The 19,420-nt window shown below is 35.4% G+C and overlaps 1 protein-coding gene across 2 annotated transcripts in view; it reads left to right on the top strand.

Annotated features, from left to right (window-relative positions):
* The window catches only part of TBK1 (TANK binding kinase 1), a 49,180-nt gene extending 29,760 nt beyond the window's left edge, over positions 1–19,420 (top strand). For both annotated transcript variants that reach the window (XM_059402549.1, XM_059402548.1), the window contains 14 exons: positions 2,864–3,043; positions 5,792–5,988; positions 8,112–8,170; positions 8,435–8,526; positions 11,610–11,711; positions 12,444–12,522; positions 13,156–13,277; positions 13,379–13,455; positions 14,177–14,216; positions 14,736–14,837; positions 14,951–15,047; positions 15,684–15,790; positions 16,015–16,086; positions 18,632–19,420. In XM_059402549.1, coding sequence (XP_059258532.1) covers positions 2,864–3,043; positions 5,792–5,988; positions 8,112–8,170; positions 8,435–8,526; positions 11,610–11,711; positions 12,444–12,522; positions 13,156–13,277; positions 13,379–13,455; positions 14,177–14,216; positions 14,736–14,837; positions 14,951–15,047; positions 15,684–15,790; positions 16,015–16,086; positions 18,632–18,683 — 1,378 coding nt within the window. In that variant the 3' untranslated portion in view covers positions 18,684–19,420. The remainder of the gene's footprint in view (positions 1–2,863; positions 3,044–5,791; positions 5,989–8,111; positions 8,171–8,434; positions 8,527–11,609; positions 11,712–12,443; positions 12,523–13,155; positions 13,278–13,378; positions 13,456–14,176; positions 14,217–14,735; positions 14,838–14,950; positions 15,048–15,683; positions 15,791–16,014; positions 16,087–18,631) is intronic.

Genomic DNA, 19,420 nt, shown 5'->3' with positions numbered 1-19,420 from the left:
CACAAATAGTGGTGCAGATAGTAATAACTAGAGTTCTAAAAAACAGTCATGAAGTTTAGGGATGGCTCAGTCGGTTGGGTGGCTCCCTTCAGCTTGGGTCATAATCCCAGGGTCCTGGGATCGAGTCCCGCATTGGACTCCCTTCTCCGTGGAGAGCCTGTTTCTCCCTCTCCCACTGCCTGCTGCTCTGCCTACTTGTGCTCTCTGTCAAATAAATAAATAAAATCTTAAAAAAAAAGTTTAGTATTCTCATTTTTAAAAGTATTTATATTATTGAAAAGGTGAGAATTAATACTTTTCTACTACTGTTTTCACAGTTTCAAATGTTCACGTGGGTCTTAATTTAACTTAGCAAGCAGAACTCAAAAAAATTTTATTGTCAGACATGAATTGTTACCACAAAGAAAAATTTAAGGAAAAGAAATTTAGAGAGTAGATTATTTTAGGTTTTATTCTGGAAATAAACCCAAGACACTCATCAATATTAGAATTTCTGATTACTGAATTGACTTCCATTTTTCCTGAGTCTGGCAGTTTTATAATCTACAAGTAACATAGGTTATGATTTACTGGCTTAACATCCATTGTAATTTGTGAATGCTTTTTATATGATTTTCTACAAATAAATAAATAAATTTAAATATTTAATATTTTAAATATTAGATATTACTCACTTAAACCATATACATCCAAAAAACCATATATATCATAAGCTAATAAAATATCATCTATTACTGTTTTATATTTTTGATGTCTGTGATACTCATTTAAACTAAGAGTTCTGCTAAAATCTTTTTGGGGGGCTTAAAAAAATTTTTTTTGAGTATAGTTTACGCACAGTGTTATATTGATGTCAGGTGTACCACATGGTATAAAATCAGTTTTTGAGAACCACTATTCTGACAATTTCATTTTTGTGTGTTTTAAAAAGTTCTCCAAAATGAAATTGGGTCATGAAGCCAGAATTATCCAGAGAAATTCATTTGATTGGAGAGCAGAACTTGAACGTTTTAATAGTGGTTTATGTTAAATTTTGTTTTAGAAAATACTCATTTTTGGAATTTCAGGCAAAATTGATAAAATGTCAAAGGGTCAGGAAGTGAGCATTGGCTAATCATTATATTTCTGAAATTCAGAATGAGTAATTTGACAATCTGAACTACAGATTGTATATTTCAGGATGCAGGTGTTACCTATCAGTGTTTAGCATACCGAGTTACAAATTCTTTTATAAAAATTGATTAGATACCGGAAAGTATGTTATATAATCTTTTTTTGAAATAGTAAGTACTTTAAGTACTACAAATCAGCAATGAAAACAACTATGAAAAATAGAACAACTGTTAAAAAAAAGTAACAGTCACTATATATATTAGCCAAGACTGGGTAGCAATTGAGAAAGACCTAATTCAGCTGGTTTAAGTGAAAAAGGATGTAGATTGACTTTGTAATTGAAAGTTCATATGTGTATATGACTCAAAGCCCAGCTGAATCCTTGGACTCAGACTGTGACGTCAAAACTTAGTCTATTCAAATCATTCACATCTCCTTTTCTCTGATTCGTCTTTACTCTAGGTCAGGCTCTTTGCTGGCAGCCACAAGGTAGCTGCTGCCATTCTCAGACTCAACATTCTCAAAGCTTTGAAAGCACAGTAGGAAGAGAGACCGATAGTAAAGATTTCTGGTTCTCATGTAACTAATTTGCCTGCTATCACCTGTCCACCTCTAATTGTTACTAAGCCACCAAGGAATTATTCCAGTGTCTGTTACATAGTCAAGAATATATTTTAGGGGCACCTGGGTGGCTCAGTTAAGCGCCCGACTCTTGAATTCACATCAGGTCTTGATCTCAGGGTTGTGAGTTCACACCCCACATTGGGCCCCATGCTAGGCATGGAGCCTGCATTTAAAAATAAATAAATATATATGTATGTATGTATATATATGTACAAATATATAAAAAACTTTGAAATTCCATAATTGAGAGTCTTTTTGAGTGTATTGTATAATTCAGTGAAAGCATGAGAAAAAATAAGTCTTGACTGTTGATTAACAGACCTGTACCCCTGAAGCAAATAATACATTATATGTTAATTTTTTAAAAATCTTTACATTCTTTTTTATTTTTAAAAAATTTAAGCTTATTAGTCAGATTATCTCTAGTTAAAGTGACACTCATTGATCTAGTATATCAATTTTACTTCCTAAAGAAATATACTACCAAAAAAGTATACTACAAAAGTATATAAATTCAACATTAAAAATTATATATTAGCAATATTAAAAGAATATTGAAGACCTTGAAATTAAGCCATTATCTTATCCTCATCACTGCCTGGTTCTAATCCACTGATCTTGTCTTGATGGCCATGGATATATAACATTGGAGTGTTTGGAAAAGTGAGAAAACTTGGGAAGGAGCAAATAAAATAATCAGTAGAAGATAAGTTAACATTAAATATACCATAACCTCTGATTCATTGACAAGTAATTTTAAACCAAGGCTACCTGACTTTCTGAAAAGTTGGCAGATTTTTTAAAATTTTAGATCAGGGGCGCCTAGGTGGTTTAGTCAGTTAAGTGTCTGCCTTTCATTCACGTCATGATCCTTGAGTCCCAGAATCCCTGCTCATTGGGGAGCCTGCTTCTCCCTCTCCCTCTGCCCCTCACCCCAGTTATGCTGTCTCTCTCTCTCTCTCTCTCTCTCCTTCTCTCTCTCAAATAAATAAAATTTCTTTAAAAAAATTTTAGATCAAGCTTAAGCAATAGAAGTTACTTTGATTTGTTGGTAAATATTAATATTTTTGTATCTAGAGAAAATGCAACATTCACTTTTCAAGTAACTTTTTCAATACTCTTTTAGGGGTCTTCAGGTTCTACTTACCCCTGTTCTTGCAAACATCCTGGAGGCAGATCAGGAAAAATGTTGGGGTTTTGACCAGTTTTTTGCAGAAACTAGTGATATACTTCATCGAATGATAATTCATGTTTTTTCACTGCAACAAATGACAGCTCATAAGATTTATATTCATAGCTATAATACGTAAGTACCTCTTTATGTTTTCATCCTATATCATAATGTTGTGTTTTATAATTATCTTTCTAAATTAGTAGAGGAAATGGAAAAGATGTCTCAGCTTCTCCAAAGACACCCACTTCCCACTTAGGAAATTAAGTCTGCATGCTTAGTACATTCTTATTCACTTATTTTTAGAGTGAAAGGATTAATTTTCTACTTTTATAAAATTTGTAGTCAACTTGGTTTCTTCTTAAACTGCAGGTTTTACAAGACTGTTATTGTTTCTATGCCTTCTCTCTTAATCACCTAAGCACAGATAACATCTACCAATGAATGGGCTGGGTTAAGAGTGCTGCCCTGTCAGGGTTGCCTGGCTGGCTCAGTCAGAGGAGCCTGTGACTCTTGATCTCCAGTTCCTGATTTCAAACCCCATGTTAGGCAAAGAACCTACTTTAAAAAAAAAAAAAAAAAAAACTTAAGAGTATTACCCTGTCACTTAAAAAACATTAAAGCATGTATCTTAAATATAATCAGTGTGCTATTATTTATATATGTGGCATAAACCCCATATTAGGTGTTGGAGAAATAAGTATTTGTTTTACCTTAAAAAAAACACACATTATGCCTATATTATTTTTTAAAATCTACCAATTTGATAGAACTGCATATAACTAAATACACACACTTACATGTAAAACTAGGGATATCTGAAATCATAGGTGGACTATATAAGAATCAATATCCTGGTTATAATATTACACTATAATATATGCAAGATGTTACCATTGGGGGAAACTGGGCAAAGGGTATACAATATCAATGGGTATTTTTTCCTTAGAACTGCATGAATCGGGGCACCTGGGTGGCTCAGTTGTTAAGCAGCTAACTTTGGCTCAGGTCATGATCCCAGGGTCTTGGGATCGAGCCCCACATCGGGCTCTCTGCTCAGTGGGAACCCTGCTTTTCCCTCTCCCACTCCCCCTGCTTGTGTTCTCTCTCTCACTGTGTTTCTGTCTCTCTCTGTGTGTCAGATAAAATCTTAAAAAAAACAAAACTGCTTGAATCTACAGTGATCTCAAATGTTTTTTGAAATGAAGGGGAGCGGGGTGCCTGGGTGGCTCAGTGGGTTAGGGCCTTTGCCTTCAGCTAGGTCATGATCCCGGGGTCTTGGGATTGAGCCCCGCATCGGGCTCTCTGCTCAGCGGGGAGCCTGCTTCCTCCTCTTTCTCTGGATGCTTCTCTGCGTGCTTGTGATCTCTGTCAAATAAATAAATAAGTCTTTTTTAAAAAATAAAAATAAATAAATAGATAAAATGAAGGGGAGGGACGCCTGGGTGGCTCAGTGGGTTGAAGCCTCTGCCTTCAGCTCTGGTCAGGATCCCGGGGTCCTGGGATCGAGCCTACCTCAGCTCTCTGCTTAGCGGGCAGTCTGCTTCCCTTCCTCCCTCTCTGTCTGCCTCTCTGCCTACTTGTGATCTCTCTCTGTCAAATAAATAAAATCTTTTATTTAAAAAATAAATAAATAAAATAAAATGAAGGGAAAAAAAACATTACACCCATTCTATGTACCTCAGTGTCTGTTTTGAGGAGATTCAGATAGCAGTTTTGATGTCTCATAAAACTCAAAAAGAGACCTTTACTGGCAATTAATTTATCAAGGACTAAAATCAATTAGATAAAATAATATTTTAGATTTTAATATGTAACATGTATAATAATAATATAAACATTAAATATAACATCAATATAATAAAATATTAATATAACAGGTAGGTGTGTATTATTCATCTTTGTTTTGGTATGTAGTAGCATGAATAAATGTGTATCATAGGGGCACCTAGATGGTTCAGTCAGTCAAGCAGCGGACTCTTGATTTTGGCTCAGGTCATGATGATCTCAGGGCCCTGGGATTGAGCGCAGAGTTCCCAAGTCCAGCTCTGAGCACAGCAGGGAGTCTGCTTGTCCCTTTCTCTCTGCTCCTCCCCTGACTTGTGCTCTCTCTCTCTCTCAAATAAATAAGTAATATATTTTTAAAAAGATTTAAAGATATATCATATGTGCTGGCCATTGTTTCATTTTCAGAATACATTTGAACATAAAAAAAGTCCACCCAAGCCTGAGACAAATCACAGCATTGCTGATGAAATGTTTCTTTGATTGCATAGGTCTGTTCAGGGAGAATCTGCCTTTTTCCCCAAAATATCATTTTGAAAACAATCTGGTTTTATTCATTCATTTAACATATTCTACAATCACATCTCAGAGACTGTTCTCAGCTGTTAAAGGGATTAAATCTTCCATGGTTCTGTGAGGTGGGTGATACTGCTCGTGTTTTATAAAAATGAGGAAACTTAGCATAAAGTAGTTAAGTAACTGAAGGTAATTCAGCAAGTAAGTAGAACTGGAATTTGAACCCATGTAGTCTGATCCAGAGTCCATGCTCCAAAGTGATCTGCCATGTTCCCATTAGTAAACATTAAGAATCCTGTATCTTACACATATCCAACATGGTTATTCAGACATAAAAGTATTTTGGAATTGATAGCTGTCTAGACACGTTATGTGGAATTTTCAGTTTAATAGACATCATAGTACCCACATCAACAAAGCAGTGTTTCTATAGACTGCCCATGATCTGAAGTATCACGTAGAAATGAATGTTGTTATACTCAGCACAAAAAAAAAAAAAAAAAAAAAAAAAAAAAAAAAAAAGATTTTAAAAGTTCTTACTCCACCCCAATTATGTTGTCCTTTTGAATTTTTCTCACACAGTGCTACTGTATTTCATGAACTGGTGTATAAACAAACCAAAATTATTTCTTCAAATCAAGAACTTATATATGAGGGACGACGTTTAGTCGTTGAACCTGGAAGACTGGTACAGCATTTCCCTAAAACGACGGAAGAAAATCCCATCTTTGTAGTAAGTCGGGAACCTCTGAATACCATAGGATTGATATATGAGAAAAGTAAGTGGAGATTTTCTTAGTGATACTTCTAGCCATTAAAAAAAATGATCTGTAGAAATAGTTGGCATCTTCATAAAGCTTGATGATGATAGTAATGTAGAATTTTCATAAATACTAATATTTTGTAAATTAGCTTGATGATGATAGTAATGTAGAATTTTCATAAATACTATTTTGTAAATTAGTTGAATGAGACTAGTAATAAAATTGAAGAGTCTTTGAGGACTACAGAATTTGACCTTCAATATTGTTTCAAAAAATGGTAAAATAGGGGCACCTGGGCAGCTCAGTGGATTAGGTCTCTGCCTTTGGCTCAGGTCATGATCTCAGGGTCCTGGGATCGAGCCCCGCATCAGGCTCTCTGCTTAACAGGGAGTGTGCTTCCCTCTCTCTCTCTGTCAAATAAATAAATAAAATCTTTAAAAAAAAAAAATGTTAAGAGGGGCGCCTGGGTGGCTCAGTGGGTTAAAGCCTCTGCTTTTGGCTCAGGTCATGATCCCAGGGTCCTGGGATCAACTCCCACATCGGGCTCTCTACTCAGCAGGGAGCCTGCTTCCCTCCCTCTCTCTCTGCCTGCCTCTGTGCCTACTTGTGATCTCTGTTTGTCAAATAAATAAATAAAATCTTAAAAAAAAAATGGTAAGGGGCACCTGGGTGGCTCAGTGGGTTAAAGCCTCTGCCTTCAGCTCAGGTCATGATCCCAGGGTCCTGGATTCGAGCCCTGCATTGGGCTCTCTGCTCAGTGGGGAGTCTGCTTCCCCCTCTCTCTCTCTCTCTACTTGCGTCTCTGCCCACTTGTGATCTCTGTCAAATAAACAAATAAAATCCTTAAAAAAAAATAGTAAAATAGTTTGCCATGTATGTTATACTGTAGCTCTCTGCTTTTAGTATTTTACTAACACTCAAAATAACCTTTTATATCATAAATATGAGCAAATGTTTATTGTGTCCAGTGTGACTAGGACATTTTGCCAGGCTTTGGAGTCTAAGAAAAATTAGATCTACATTTTGAGTTTTGTGGTTTTTTTTTTAAGATTTTATTTATTTATTTGACAGAGAGAAATCACAAGTAGGCAGAGAGGCAGGCAGAGAGAGAGGAAGGGAAGCAGGCCCCCTGCTGAGCAGAGAGCCCGATGCGGGACTCGATCCCAGGACCCTGCGATCATGACCCTAGCTGAAGGCAGCAGCCTAACCCACTGAGCCACCCAGGTGCCCCTACATTTTGAGATCTTAAATTATTAATCTTACCGGTGGTGGGTGAGGGTTACCCAGATTTTTTTTTTTTTTTTGCCATTTATATTTTTTATTTTTTTATTTTTCACATTTTACTGATACTTTCAGAGAGATTCTGTTTTGTTGTGCTCTTGCCAGGAGAATGTATTACTATTTTCTTCATTCTCTTAAAATTTAGCAGACATTTATTCTATATTTCTCTAACCACTGTTAAGACCAAACACATTTTAGCATGTGTTTATCCACTAGATATATTTCTCTTTTTTGACTTGTGTGCTCATTTCCCTTGTTCATTCTTTTGGTTTACCCAGATTTTTATCTTTTTGTTGTTTTTAAAGATTTTAAAGCCCCCAGATTTTTACTTTTCTGTTTGGGTCTTTGGGATTTGATTTAGATCTAAAAAGAGAAGCATTGAGCTTATTGTGTAGAAAAACATTTAAGAAAAAACTGAACTCTTTAGAAATATTTCAGGTAATTTCTTCATTGTTAAGGATTGAGTGTTGTTTCAAGTGAGTTTTTGTTTTTTTTAACCTGGAAAAGAACTTTGAGGCTCCTTGGGTGGCTCAGTAGGTTGAGTGTTTACCTTCAGGTCATGATCCCAGGGTCCTGGGATCAAGCCCTGCTTCAGGCTCCCTGCTCAGCAGGGAGTCTCCTTCTCTCCTCCCCCTGCTCCTGTGTATGCATGCTCACTCTCTCTCTTTCTCTCAGTGTCTCTCTCCCCCTCTCAAATAAATAAATAGTTGTCCAAAAAAAAAGAACTTTAAAGAGTTTTGCTACTAATGTTTAATTTAGGGGTTAATGTTTAATTTTGAAAATTGCTATATAAAGGATATAGTAACCTATTCAAAATGATTTATTTCTGATTTTAATTATTTTACTTCATATTTCAGTTTCCCTCCCTAAAGTACATCCACGTTACGATTTAGATGGGGATGCTAGCATGGCTAAGGTTAGTATTTAATTAAATTACTATGAAAAAAAATTATTCTGTAAACATGTGAATTAAAATTATCAATAGTGGAAACAGTAAAATGTATTATCTTTACATATGTGTATGTGATCTAGGAAATTTTTCACTTAAATGATTTATTTATACATATATTTATATATTTTATATGTAAAAATATATAAGCTGGAAAGTTGTTATGTAGAAGTTTTTTTTTTTTTTTATCCTGTACCACAGTTAGCACCAAATATTGTGTTTCTTCATTAGGCAATAACAGGAGTTGTGTGTTATGCCTGTAAAGTTGCCAGTACCTTGCTGCTTTATCAGGAATTAATGCGAAAGGGGATACGATGGTTGATGTAAGTAAGAAATTGAAATTTGAAAATAAGTGGTAACCACTCCATCATTGATACTTTACCTCTTCAGACTAGGTAGGGTTAAGTTCTTGGGGGTTTTTATTGTTTCATTTTGTTTTGTTTTTTAAGTAATCTCTGCCTGCAGTAGTGGGGCTTGAACTCAGTGACCCTGAGATCAAGAGTCACATGCTCTACCAGCAAAACCAGCCAGTTGTCCCTTGGGTTTTATGATGATACATTTGTTCACAAAACATTTAACAACTGGGGCCCCTGGGTGGCTCAGTGGGTTAAGCCTCTGCCTTTGGTTCAGGTCATGGTCTCAGGGTCCTGGGACCGAGCCCCACGTCGGGCTCTCTGCTTGGTGGAGAGCCTGCTTCCCCCTCTCCCTCTGCCTGCCTCTCTGCCTACTTGTGATGTCTCTCTCTCTGTGTCAAATAAATAAATAAAATCTTTAAAAAAAAAAAAATTAGCAACTCTTTTTTTCATTTGATACCTACAACAACCTTGTGAGACAGATAGGACAAATAGTATCTGAATTTTAAAACATACCACACTGTACAATGTAATGGTAAATAAAATCTTTTTCCAAGGACCTTGACTGGGGCTGTCATTTCACTGTCTTGGTAGGCTTTGTCATTTTTTGTTTTTATGTTTGTTTTGTTTTTTAAGATTTTATTTATTTAATTGAGAGAGAGAAAGAGCATGAGCAAGGGGAAGAGGGAGAGGGAGAAGCAGGCTCTCTGCTGAGCAGGGGAGCCCATCACAGGGCTTGACACCAGGACCCTAGGACCCCAGGACCATGACCTGAGCCAAAGGCAGACACTTAACTGACTGAGCTACCCAGCTGCCCTGGCTTTGGCATTATTATGATGCAGTAAAATCTGTACTTGTTCTAGAGTTTATGTCCTCAGAATCTTCCTTTCTTTCTTGCCTTTTTCCCAAATGAAGTGTACATTCAACTTTATTTTTCTAATAGCGTTATTGAGCTGCAATTTCATACTGTTTAGTTCACCCATTTTTAAGTGTATAATTCAGTGGTTTTTAGTACATTCACAGAGTTGTGCAGCCATCACCACTCATTATAAATTATTTTTGTCACCCCAAAAAGAAATCCTATACCCATGAGCAGCCACACCCTGTTTCCCCCATAACCTCCTATCCCCAGGCAACCACAAATATGCTTTCTATTTATATAGATTTGCCTATTCTAGACTGTTCATGTAAGTGAAATTATACAGTGAAATACACACTTCACTTTGACAAGCAATAAAAAACTTTTTCTTTTTTACCAATTCACTTAATATAGTTATTCTAGGTCAGAATATTGATCATCTAGTTAAGTATTCTCTTCACTGAAAGTAATCCTAAGTAATGTTCTGTGGATGAGTATGACTTGACCTTTTTTACCTTTCATGATTTGTAGATGCTGTCTTTCACCTGCTAGAACCAGAGAACAAATAGTCTCCCTTGAACGTCGTGCCTCCAGTTTCTATACATCATTTGAGGCTTTTGAATTTTATATACACATACTACTGGCCTCATGTTCCCTGGGCTCATAATGCCGCTTGGCTTTCATGCTTGTGACAGTTTATGTATATCTGCCTCACACCTATTCATCCTTTCTTGCAAAAACATGTATGAAGTGTTTCATCATTCTCATTCTGCTGGTGCTTTAAGAAGAAAGAAGAATGACACTTTTTTTGCCTGTCACCTCTGTGTTAAATCCATAAATTGATGGGGTTTTTTAGGTGTTCACATACCCAGCTTGTAAGCCTATGCTTTTTTTCTTTCTGTTAAAAAGCCTCTTCATTTTTACTAAATGATTTCTAGAAAACTCTTTTAAGTGTTGATTCTGTTTACTTTTGTAAGTAAATTTACTTAATTTTGTACTGTAAATTTACTTTTGTTTACTTTTGTATTGTTACTTATTCTCTCACGTTCATGCGGTTGTTATCTACCACAGTCACTGCTCCATAAAGCTTGGATTTCTTTTACCTCGTAACTTGTAGTTTAGTAAGCCATGAGAAAATAGTTTTTTGCTTTGTTTTTTGGTTTTGGGGTTTTTTTTTTTAATTTTTTTTAATAGTTTTTAAGATAGATCACTGTTGGTAAACTTTTTCCGTTAATGAATATTTTAGACTCCATGAGCTCCATAAGTTCTCTTTGGGTTTTTGGGGGGTTTTTTAAAGATCTTATTTATTTATTTGACTGAGGGAGACACAGCAAGAGAGGGAACACAAGCAGGGGGAATGGGAGAGGGGAAAGCAAGCTTTGTGCTGGGTAAGGAGCCCGATGTGGGGCTCAATCCCAGGACCTGGGATCATGACCAGAGCCGAAGGCAGATGCTTAATGACTGAGCCACCCAGGCACCCCTCTCTTCTTTGTTTTTACTTTGTTTTTATAACCTTTGAAAATATAAATGTCATCCTTAGCAAAAACAGGTTTGGTTTGTTGACCTTAAATGTAAACCAAAAGCCCTCCAGTTTTATCATTTACTATGTCATTCTGCTTCTTGAGAGATCGTAATAGTAATTAAAATTAATTCTGGTGGTATAAGGCATAATGCTGTTTAGCTTATTCATGTGATTATAGATTTTTTAATTCCTTAATATAATTTTAATGCCTTAGATTTCCAAACTCTTAATAAGTAGTAATTAATAGTTTGTGTCCTGAAAAAGCATAGGGGTCACAGTGATGCTTTCAGTAATAAAAAGTGAATTGGCAAGACTCAGCCCAAGGCAGTGGGTAGATGAACTGGCTTTCATAATATAACAAGATTGTTAATAAATTTGTCTGAACAATAGTAACAGTAGTGCAATTAGTGATAGGAGAAAACAAATAATTCTTAAAAAAAAAAAAAAGGGCACCTGGGTGGCTCAGTCGTTAAGCATCTACCTTTGTCTCAGGTCATGATCCCAGGGTCTTATGATCAAGTCCCTGCTCAGCTGGAAGCCTGCTTCTCCCTTTCCCATTCCCCCTGTTCGTGTTCCTTCTCTTGCTGTCTGTCTCTCTGGCAAATAAATTGAATGTTTTTAGAAAAAAAATCATTCATTAGATGAACTAATGAGAATATTATTATTTTTTAGAGAATTAGTTAAAGATGATTATAATGAAACTGTTCACAAAAAGACAGAAGTTGTAATCACATTGGATTTCTGCATCAGAAACATTGAAAAAACTGTGAAAGTGTGAGTAGATGACCTCCATACTAATACTGGTTAAAATGTTAAATATTGTCCCATTTCTCTTTCATTTATTTAGTTATCCTTGGCATCATACAGTATGCTCTGCAAATATTTGTATTAAGATACAACCTTAGATTAAGTTAATTCCTTGCAAAGACAAAATTGAGTCTTCTCGGTAAGAAAAGAACATTGGTGACATTTTCTCCTACCCTTTACAAAGGAAAAGGTAATCTGACATAGAAATGTCTCATTTTTTAACCTTGCAAAAGCAGCCACTCTGAATAGGAAAATACAAAACTGCAGTTAACAAAGGAAGTGGTAAGGGGTGTTCTAGAACTGTGTTTTGTTAGGATTTACAGAATTTGGGGGTTACTTTTAGTTTACTAGTACTTATTAATTTACCTTATCCCTGAGACTGTTTTTTGAAACAGAATATTTTAAGATTTTCCTGGGCTGTATTATTTATATTGCAGAGGAAATATAACAAATGAAATCAGTGTGTACTATTGACCGGCATTCTGCAGTCTAGTATTTTGACTGTTTTCTTGGCATAGACTGTTGGAAATTCCTTCTTTACAGAGACATCAACTTTTTTTGGAATCTTTGCTTGTAGGCTTTGCATTTAATATTTTATTCTCAAATAGTTGTCATAAAAACTCAGATACAATTTATAAAACATCTTTTAAAATATATGTATTCATTATGCTAATTTTTCCATAATTGTTGTTTATACAGTTATGAAAAGTTGATGAAGATCAACCTAGAAGCAGCAGAATTAGGTGAAATTTCAGACATACACACCAAATTGTTGAGAGTAAGTATTTACAAAATTATGACAGTCATTGGTTTGCTATGCTAATGGTTAACTATGCTAATGGTTCTATTTGACTTTTGCAACAACTCTATGAGATACAGAGTATTAACCATATTTTACAGGTAAAGAACCAAGCTTAATTGAATGATGGAAAGTATTTTCCATGTTTTTTTAAGAAAGGATATTTAGAGTAAGAAATGCTTTATAAGATGTATTAATACTAGTTAATCTCTTATTTTATTATCATGTGATACTCTGTAGAAAATCAAACCAAGAAACTGTCCTTGCATTTAAAAATAAAAATAGGGGCACCTGGGTGGCTCAGTGGGTTAAGCAGCTGCCTTCGGCTCGGGTTGTGATCCCAGGGTCCTGGGATTGAGCCCCGCATCGGGCTCTCTGCTCAGCAGGGAGCCTGCTTCCTCCTCTCTCTCTGCCTGCCTCTCTGCCTGCTTGTCATCTCTCTCTCTCTCTGTCAAATAAATAAATAATCTTATGAATAAATAAAAATTTTTTTTTTTGCTTTTAATTGCCATAATCTACAAAAAAAAATATGATTCAGACTGTAGACTCCATTGGCAGTGTATCATTTCTGTATTTTGCTAATCTGGATCTGAACCCACTGGTTTTATTTAGCTTTCCAGTTCTCAGGGAACAATAGAAACCAGTCTTCAGGATATCGAAAGCAAATTATCTCCAGGTGGATTGCTGGCAGATACATGGGCCCATCAAGAAGGCACTCATCCAAAAGATAGACAGTAGGTTATATAATTTTATGGGTAGTGTCTGCTCTTATTATTAAATGTCCTTTTTCACATTGACTCAATTAATTTATTTGGATTTTTTTTTCCTTATATAGTGTAGAAAAGCTACAAGTCCTGCTAAATTGCATCACAGAGATTTACTATCAGTTCAAAAAAGACAAAGCAGAACGTAGTAAGTAAAATTTTTATTAATCTAATGAATCAGCTCTACTAGTTGTAATTCAGGTGAATTAATTTGGTATATTTATAAGGGTGGATCCTTATTTCAGAGAATTGATTCTGTTGGGAAGGAGGTTGAATATACTAAAAATTATTCTTAAAACCAATGTTTTTTGAGTATTTTTAATTAAGGGTTCTGAACTCTAAAATCTCTAGAGAACATGTAACAAAAGGGAACGAGATTGGAGGAGGAGGAGAAGAGAGGAGATACCCATATGAAGGGGAGAGTCACTACTCAGATTCATGAAATTCATTGCACCAAAATCTTCCTATCCTTAAGAGAGCTGGAAATACAGATTTTGTTAGAATATCCTGTGGATACCTGGCTGGCTCAGTCAGTGGAGCAAGCAACTCTTTATCTCGGGGTCATAGGTTTGAACCCCACATTGGTTGTAGAGATCACTTAAATAAATAAATAAATAAATAAATAAATAAATCTTTAAAAGAAAGAAATATTTGATTTTTTTAAATGTTGGCAGTTAATTTTTTTTTTATGTTAACACTGTAGAGATCAATTAAAAATGTTTGTAAGCTATATATCTAACCCATGGGTTGTAAATTTGTGTCATCTACTCTAAACTCTTAGCTTTTTCGAAGTCATACTCTCAAAAGAAAAAGAAGTGTGCATGATTTTGTGATTCTATATTTGCAGAAGTGATATTTCTTATTTTTAGGATTAGCTTACAATGAAGAACAGATCCACAAATTCGATAAGTAAGTGTCATTATCATGTTTAATAATTACTTCTGGTTATCTGGTTATGTAATTAATGCAGTTCCTCTTAAAAGTTGAAATTAATTCAGATAAAAAGTACATTTTTAATCTTGGCTTTACAGAATTGTTACTTTGTGTGCACATATTTGAGGCCCACTTTGTCTGGTTGAGAGGTTAAGGAAAAGGGAGAATGATGTAGAAGGGAATCTTCTACATCATGTGCTTTGATTGCAGAAGGATAGAGAATAGAGAACATAGGCAAGGACAGAATTAACCACTTTCTTAACCTTAACTTCATTAAATAAATATTTTCTGACCATTCTCCATCATGAACCTTCTCTTTCACATCTTGCTGCTATAATGCCTATCTTAGAAACCTTTGGCATTCTACTATCCATATTCTAAAGCCAGAATAGTCATTATTAAGAAACATAAATTTTATGTATTTAAAAAGTTTTTTAATATTGGCAGTAGAAACCATCACATTGGTTTAAGCATGTGATTATTTCTAAATTATAGGCAAAAACTGTATTACCATGCAACAAAAGCTATGACCCACTTTACAGACGAATGTGTTAAAAAATATGAAGCATTTTTGGATAAGTCAGAAGAATGGATGAGGTAAGGAACTTTAGTGGCTGACTGTGCAAAGTACAATTCAGTGTACATTGTATATTGTAAGTAAGATAGTATTTCATTAGACTGCTTACTAATTGATTCTTTTTGGTTTTTAGAAAGATGCTTCATCTTAGGAAACAGTTATTATCCCTAACTAATCAGTGTTTTGATATTGAAGAAGAAGTATCAAAGTATCAAGACTATACAAATGAGGTATAACTATCAAAAGTGTCCAGAAAAAAAATCTTTTTCCTATTAGGAAAAAATACATTTCTTCTCAGCTTATATTTGAAATGATTGAAAAGAGAGAAATACGATTTAATACGCCTTATATTCAGTTCTGTTTGCCCATTTGTAATATGTGTTTTGAACCAAATTTTCAGAACTTAGGTATTTTACACTTAAAAGCATCTGATAAAATAAAAAATTTAAAAATTATTTTTAAAAGCATCTGATAGACCATTCTTTTTAATCATCTATGAAAATAACCTTTTTTAAAGTGGTGGTTTAAGTACTGTATCATTCACAGATTTGATATTAAAATTTAAAGCTATAAGGGCTTACTAAATTGTGTAACATTTGGGGCACCTGGGTGGCTCCAGTTAGTTAATAACCATCTACCTTCAGCTCCGGTCCTGATCCCATGGTCTTGGGATCTCAGCAGGGAGCCTACTTCTCCCTCTCCCTTTGTCTCTGGGCTTGCCATTCCCCCTGCTTGTGCTCTCTCTCTGTCAGATAAATAAATCAAATCTTTAAAAAAACAAAAGCAAAAAAAGGTGTAACCTTTAATGTAAGATCTGTAGTTTATACTTTGTTCAGTGATTGATGTAGGTATTTTTGATGTTTCAGTTACAAGAAACTTTGCCCCAGAAAATGTTTGCAGCCTCCAGTGGAATCAAACATACCATGACCCCAATTTATCCATGTTCTAATACATTAGTGGAAATGACTCTTGGGTAAGAGATTTATTATTTGGTAACTATGATGTTTTCATTCATTTTTATTTCAGTTTGCAATCTTGCTCTTTTATTTTGAAATTTTTGGTATTTGTTGTGAATAAATTTGTTAATGGTATTTAATGGCTTAGTCCAATCTAGAGTACTAAAACATATTAATAGAATTCTAAAACATTTGCATACTTTCTTGAGCAGAGACATTGATACTTGTTTTGTTTGTATAGTATGAAGAAATTGAAGGAAGAAATGGAAGGGGTGGTTAAAGAACTTGCTGAAAATAATCATATCTTAGAAAGGTAAGTAATGCAAATATTAACTCTGCCCTGTGATTTTATATGCAGTAGAATACATATAGATCTATATTTGTACCTGTCTGTCTTCCTGTATCATTAGGTTAAAGTAGTGGGGAAAGGATATAAAGTCAGAACCCTTTTGTTTTGTGATTTCCATGGTGCCTTTTAATGTGTTTGGGGTTGCTTGGATAAAGACAAGTCAACTGTGATTGATTCCATTATATAGTAGCACTGGTTAATAGAATTATTTGCTAATTTGAATCCATTTGTGAAACTGAAAATCTTTTGCACATTATTTTTCATACATCTTCTCATTAGAATTGTAATTTATTGGGGTTCCTGGGTGGCTCAGTGGGTTAAGCATACCACCCGATTTGGGCTCAGGTCATGATCTCAGGTTCAGGAGATTGAGCCCTGCCTTGGACTCTGTGCTTGGCAGGGAATATGCTTGAAGATTTCTCTCCCCCTGCTGGTCCCCATGCTTGTTCACTCTTTAAATAAACAAATTTAGAATCATTATTTTTAAAATATTTATTTGAGAGAGTGCACATGCACCAAGTGAGAGGCGGGCAAAATGAGAGGGAGAGAGAGAATCTCAAGCAGATGCCCTGGTGAGCTCAGAGCCTGAGGCGGGGCTTGATCCCCCAAACCTGAGATCATGACCTGAGCCAAAATCAAGAGACCGAGGCTTAATCGACTAAGCCACTCAGGCACCCCAAATGTTACCTTTTTTTTTTTTAATGTGACCCATTTTTAATGTATGCTGATTTAGTTGGTTAAAACTGATACCTTGTTTTAATTTGCATTTCTTTGGTTAATAGTGATATGAAAGCATCTTTTTATGTTTTATTCAGATTTGTGTGTGTGAATTGCCTTTTGGTTTTAAAATCTATTTTTCTGTTGGTTTATAGCAATTACATAGTAATTATCTAAACTTTTTATAGTACCCAACTTAGTTTTTTCACAACTTGAGCTAAATATCAGCAAGAAAAGACTATTAAGATATGCTTTCACAAACTTACATTGAATCTCTTCTGCCTTGTGACGTAAAATCCCACTTATTAAAACGTGTCCCATAAGTCACTTTCCCCTGTCTTATTTGCAAATTTATTTGACAATATATGTGTGATATAACATGGCATTGTCACAGCTTAAATGTCAAATGACCGCTTACGGATTTTTGCCAGAGCTAATGATGGACTCCAGGTCTTGACCACTGTCTCCATGTGGCTGTCTCATTATCACTTCATTTCTTTTGTATCTAAAATCACATCATACCACCCTTCCCAACTTAGTTTCCCCTCCAATTTCCTCAGTCTCTTCAGTGGAGCCACCTTTTTCCTGATCCCTTGAACATAGGTTATTTTAGATACTAACCCTTTTGCTGCCTTTCATCAAGTTTAGTGATCTTCCTTGAGAATGTTTCCATATTCCCCCTCTTGACCTCATCAAACCTCCTTCCTCTAGATTATCACCTAGGAGCTGTCATGATAACCTACCACCTATCTTCCTAAGACTAGGCTTTTCCCATATGTCATGGCTATTATAGCCAAAACAATCTTCCCAAACACTATCTACTGACATACTCCTTCAGCTCAGAAATTTCTAAACTCCTGTTACCTAAAAGGTCAAATCTAAATTCACACTTGAATTCAAAGAATAGAATACTCTGGCCCAGCTCATTCACTCAACTTTACTTCCTGCTGGCCCCTGAAATAACTCTAGAACAGCAAAGTTGCATTCCTTACTCTCCGTTGAGATGTCACACTTACTCCCAACTTCTTACCTTTGGTTTTCTAAATCCCACCCCACCAAAAAAAATTTACCCAGTTTTTCCTAATACTTCCTAGATCACATCCCTCATCCTTTTCTCTTAAGAAGTCCTCCCATTGATTTGAGATTCCATATTAAAACCTAAACCATTTTCTGGATTAGATTCCTGGGTGGCTCGGTCGGTTAAGCACCTACCATTGAGGGACGCCTGGTTGGCTCATTGGGTTGAGCCTCTGCCTTCAGCTCAGATCATGATTTCAGGGTCCTGGGATTGAGCCCCGCATCGGGCTCTTTGCTCAGCAGGGAGCCCGCTTCCCCCACTTCTCTTTCTTCCTGCCTCTCTGCCTACTTGTGATCAAATAAATAAATAAAATCTTAAAAAAAAAAAGTATCTACCATTGACTCAGGTCATGATCTGGGGTGGGTCTGAGATCAAGTCCTACATTGGCTCCCTGCTCAGTATGGAGCCTGCTTCTCCCTCTCCCTCTGCTCCTCCCCCTGTCTGTGTGCTTGCTCGCTCGCTCTCTCTCTTTCTGTCAAATAAATAAATAAATATCTTTATTATTTTTTAAAGTCCTTCCAAGCCACTGATTGGGGTTTTTTTTTTTCACATATTTATAATAATACCACTGTGTTTCAGTAAGAAATAGAGCAAATCATAGTTGCTTAAACTCTTTAATAGCTTACTCATGTGAAAAGTCTCCTATATTCTTCTTTAAAGTGTTAGGGCCAAATAAAGGAATCATCTAATTTCCTTTTTTCTTTTGTGTTTTAGGTTTGGCTCTTTAACCATGGATGGCGGCCTTCGCAATGTTGACTGTCTTTAGCTTTCTGGGAAGTTTGAGAACAGCTTTAGTTTGCACAAGAAAATAATGCTGGGGCATTAAATGAATGCCTCTGTAAATGGTCTCTTATTTCTACAATTCAGTATTTGATGTGGTCATGTAAATATGTACAATATTGTAAATACGTAAAAAAAGATATAAATTTTTGGCTGCTGTTAAGATGTAATTTTACCTTTTAACATTTATAATTAAATGAGGATATTTGACCTCAGTGAGCTCTAGAAGAAAGCCATGACTGATATGTTGAAATACTGATCCTCTACTCTTCTGAGTAAGGCTGAGTTCTACATCTCTGACTGCCTACTGGAAACATTTTTTAAGTGGAACCAAACTTGTCATCCTTACAGATCAGAAATGACTGATAATTGACTTGCTTACAAGTGATAGTATGGAGAAGTGGCTTCTTTGGGTGAGGAGCCGAACTGAACCACTGTTTTACTAGGATCACAATTTTGGGGGAAGGGTAAAGTGACATTTCATTTTACAAGGTGCCCAGAACCCAGTTATCGTCACATGTGTTTAATTTCAGATAAATTATTGAGCAGAATTTTTAAAGTGATTTAATTATTAAAAACTGTTCATTTTACTTTGGCCATAAGTGTAACTGTCATAAGAATTTTAGGATTATTTCCACTGTTTGAAGCTGTACATTTTTTGTTTAATTTCTGCTTACTCCATCATGAAAAAATATCAATAAATTTCTCAATTTTAATGTAAAA

The sequence above is a fragment of the Mustela nigripes genome, chromosome 6, assembly GCF_022355385.1.
Source record: "Mustela nigripes isolate SB6536 chromosome 6, MUSNIG.SB6536, whole genome shotgun sequence".
NCBI lineage: Eukaryota > Metazoa > Chordata > Mammalia > Carnivora > Mustelidae > Mustela > Mustela nigripes.
The sequence above is the reverse complement of the archived record's forward strand: the minus strand, read 5'-3'. Positions and strand labels throughout refer to the sequence as shown.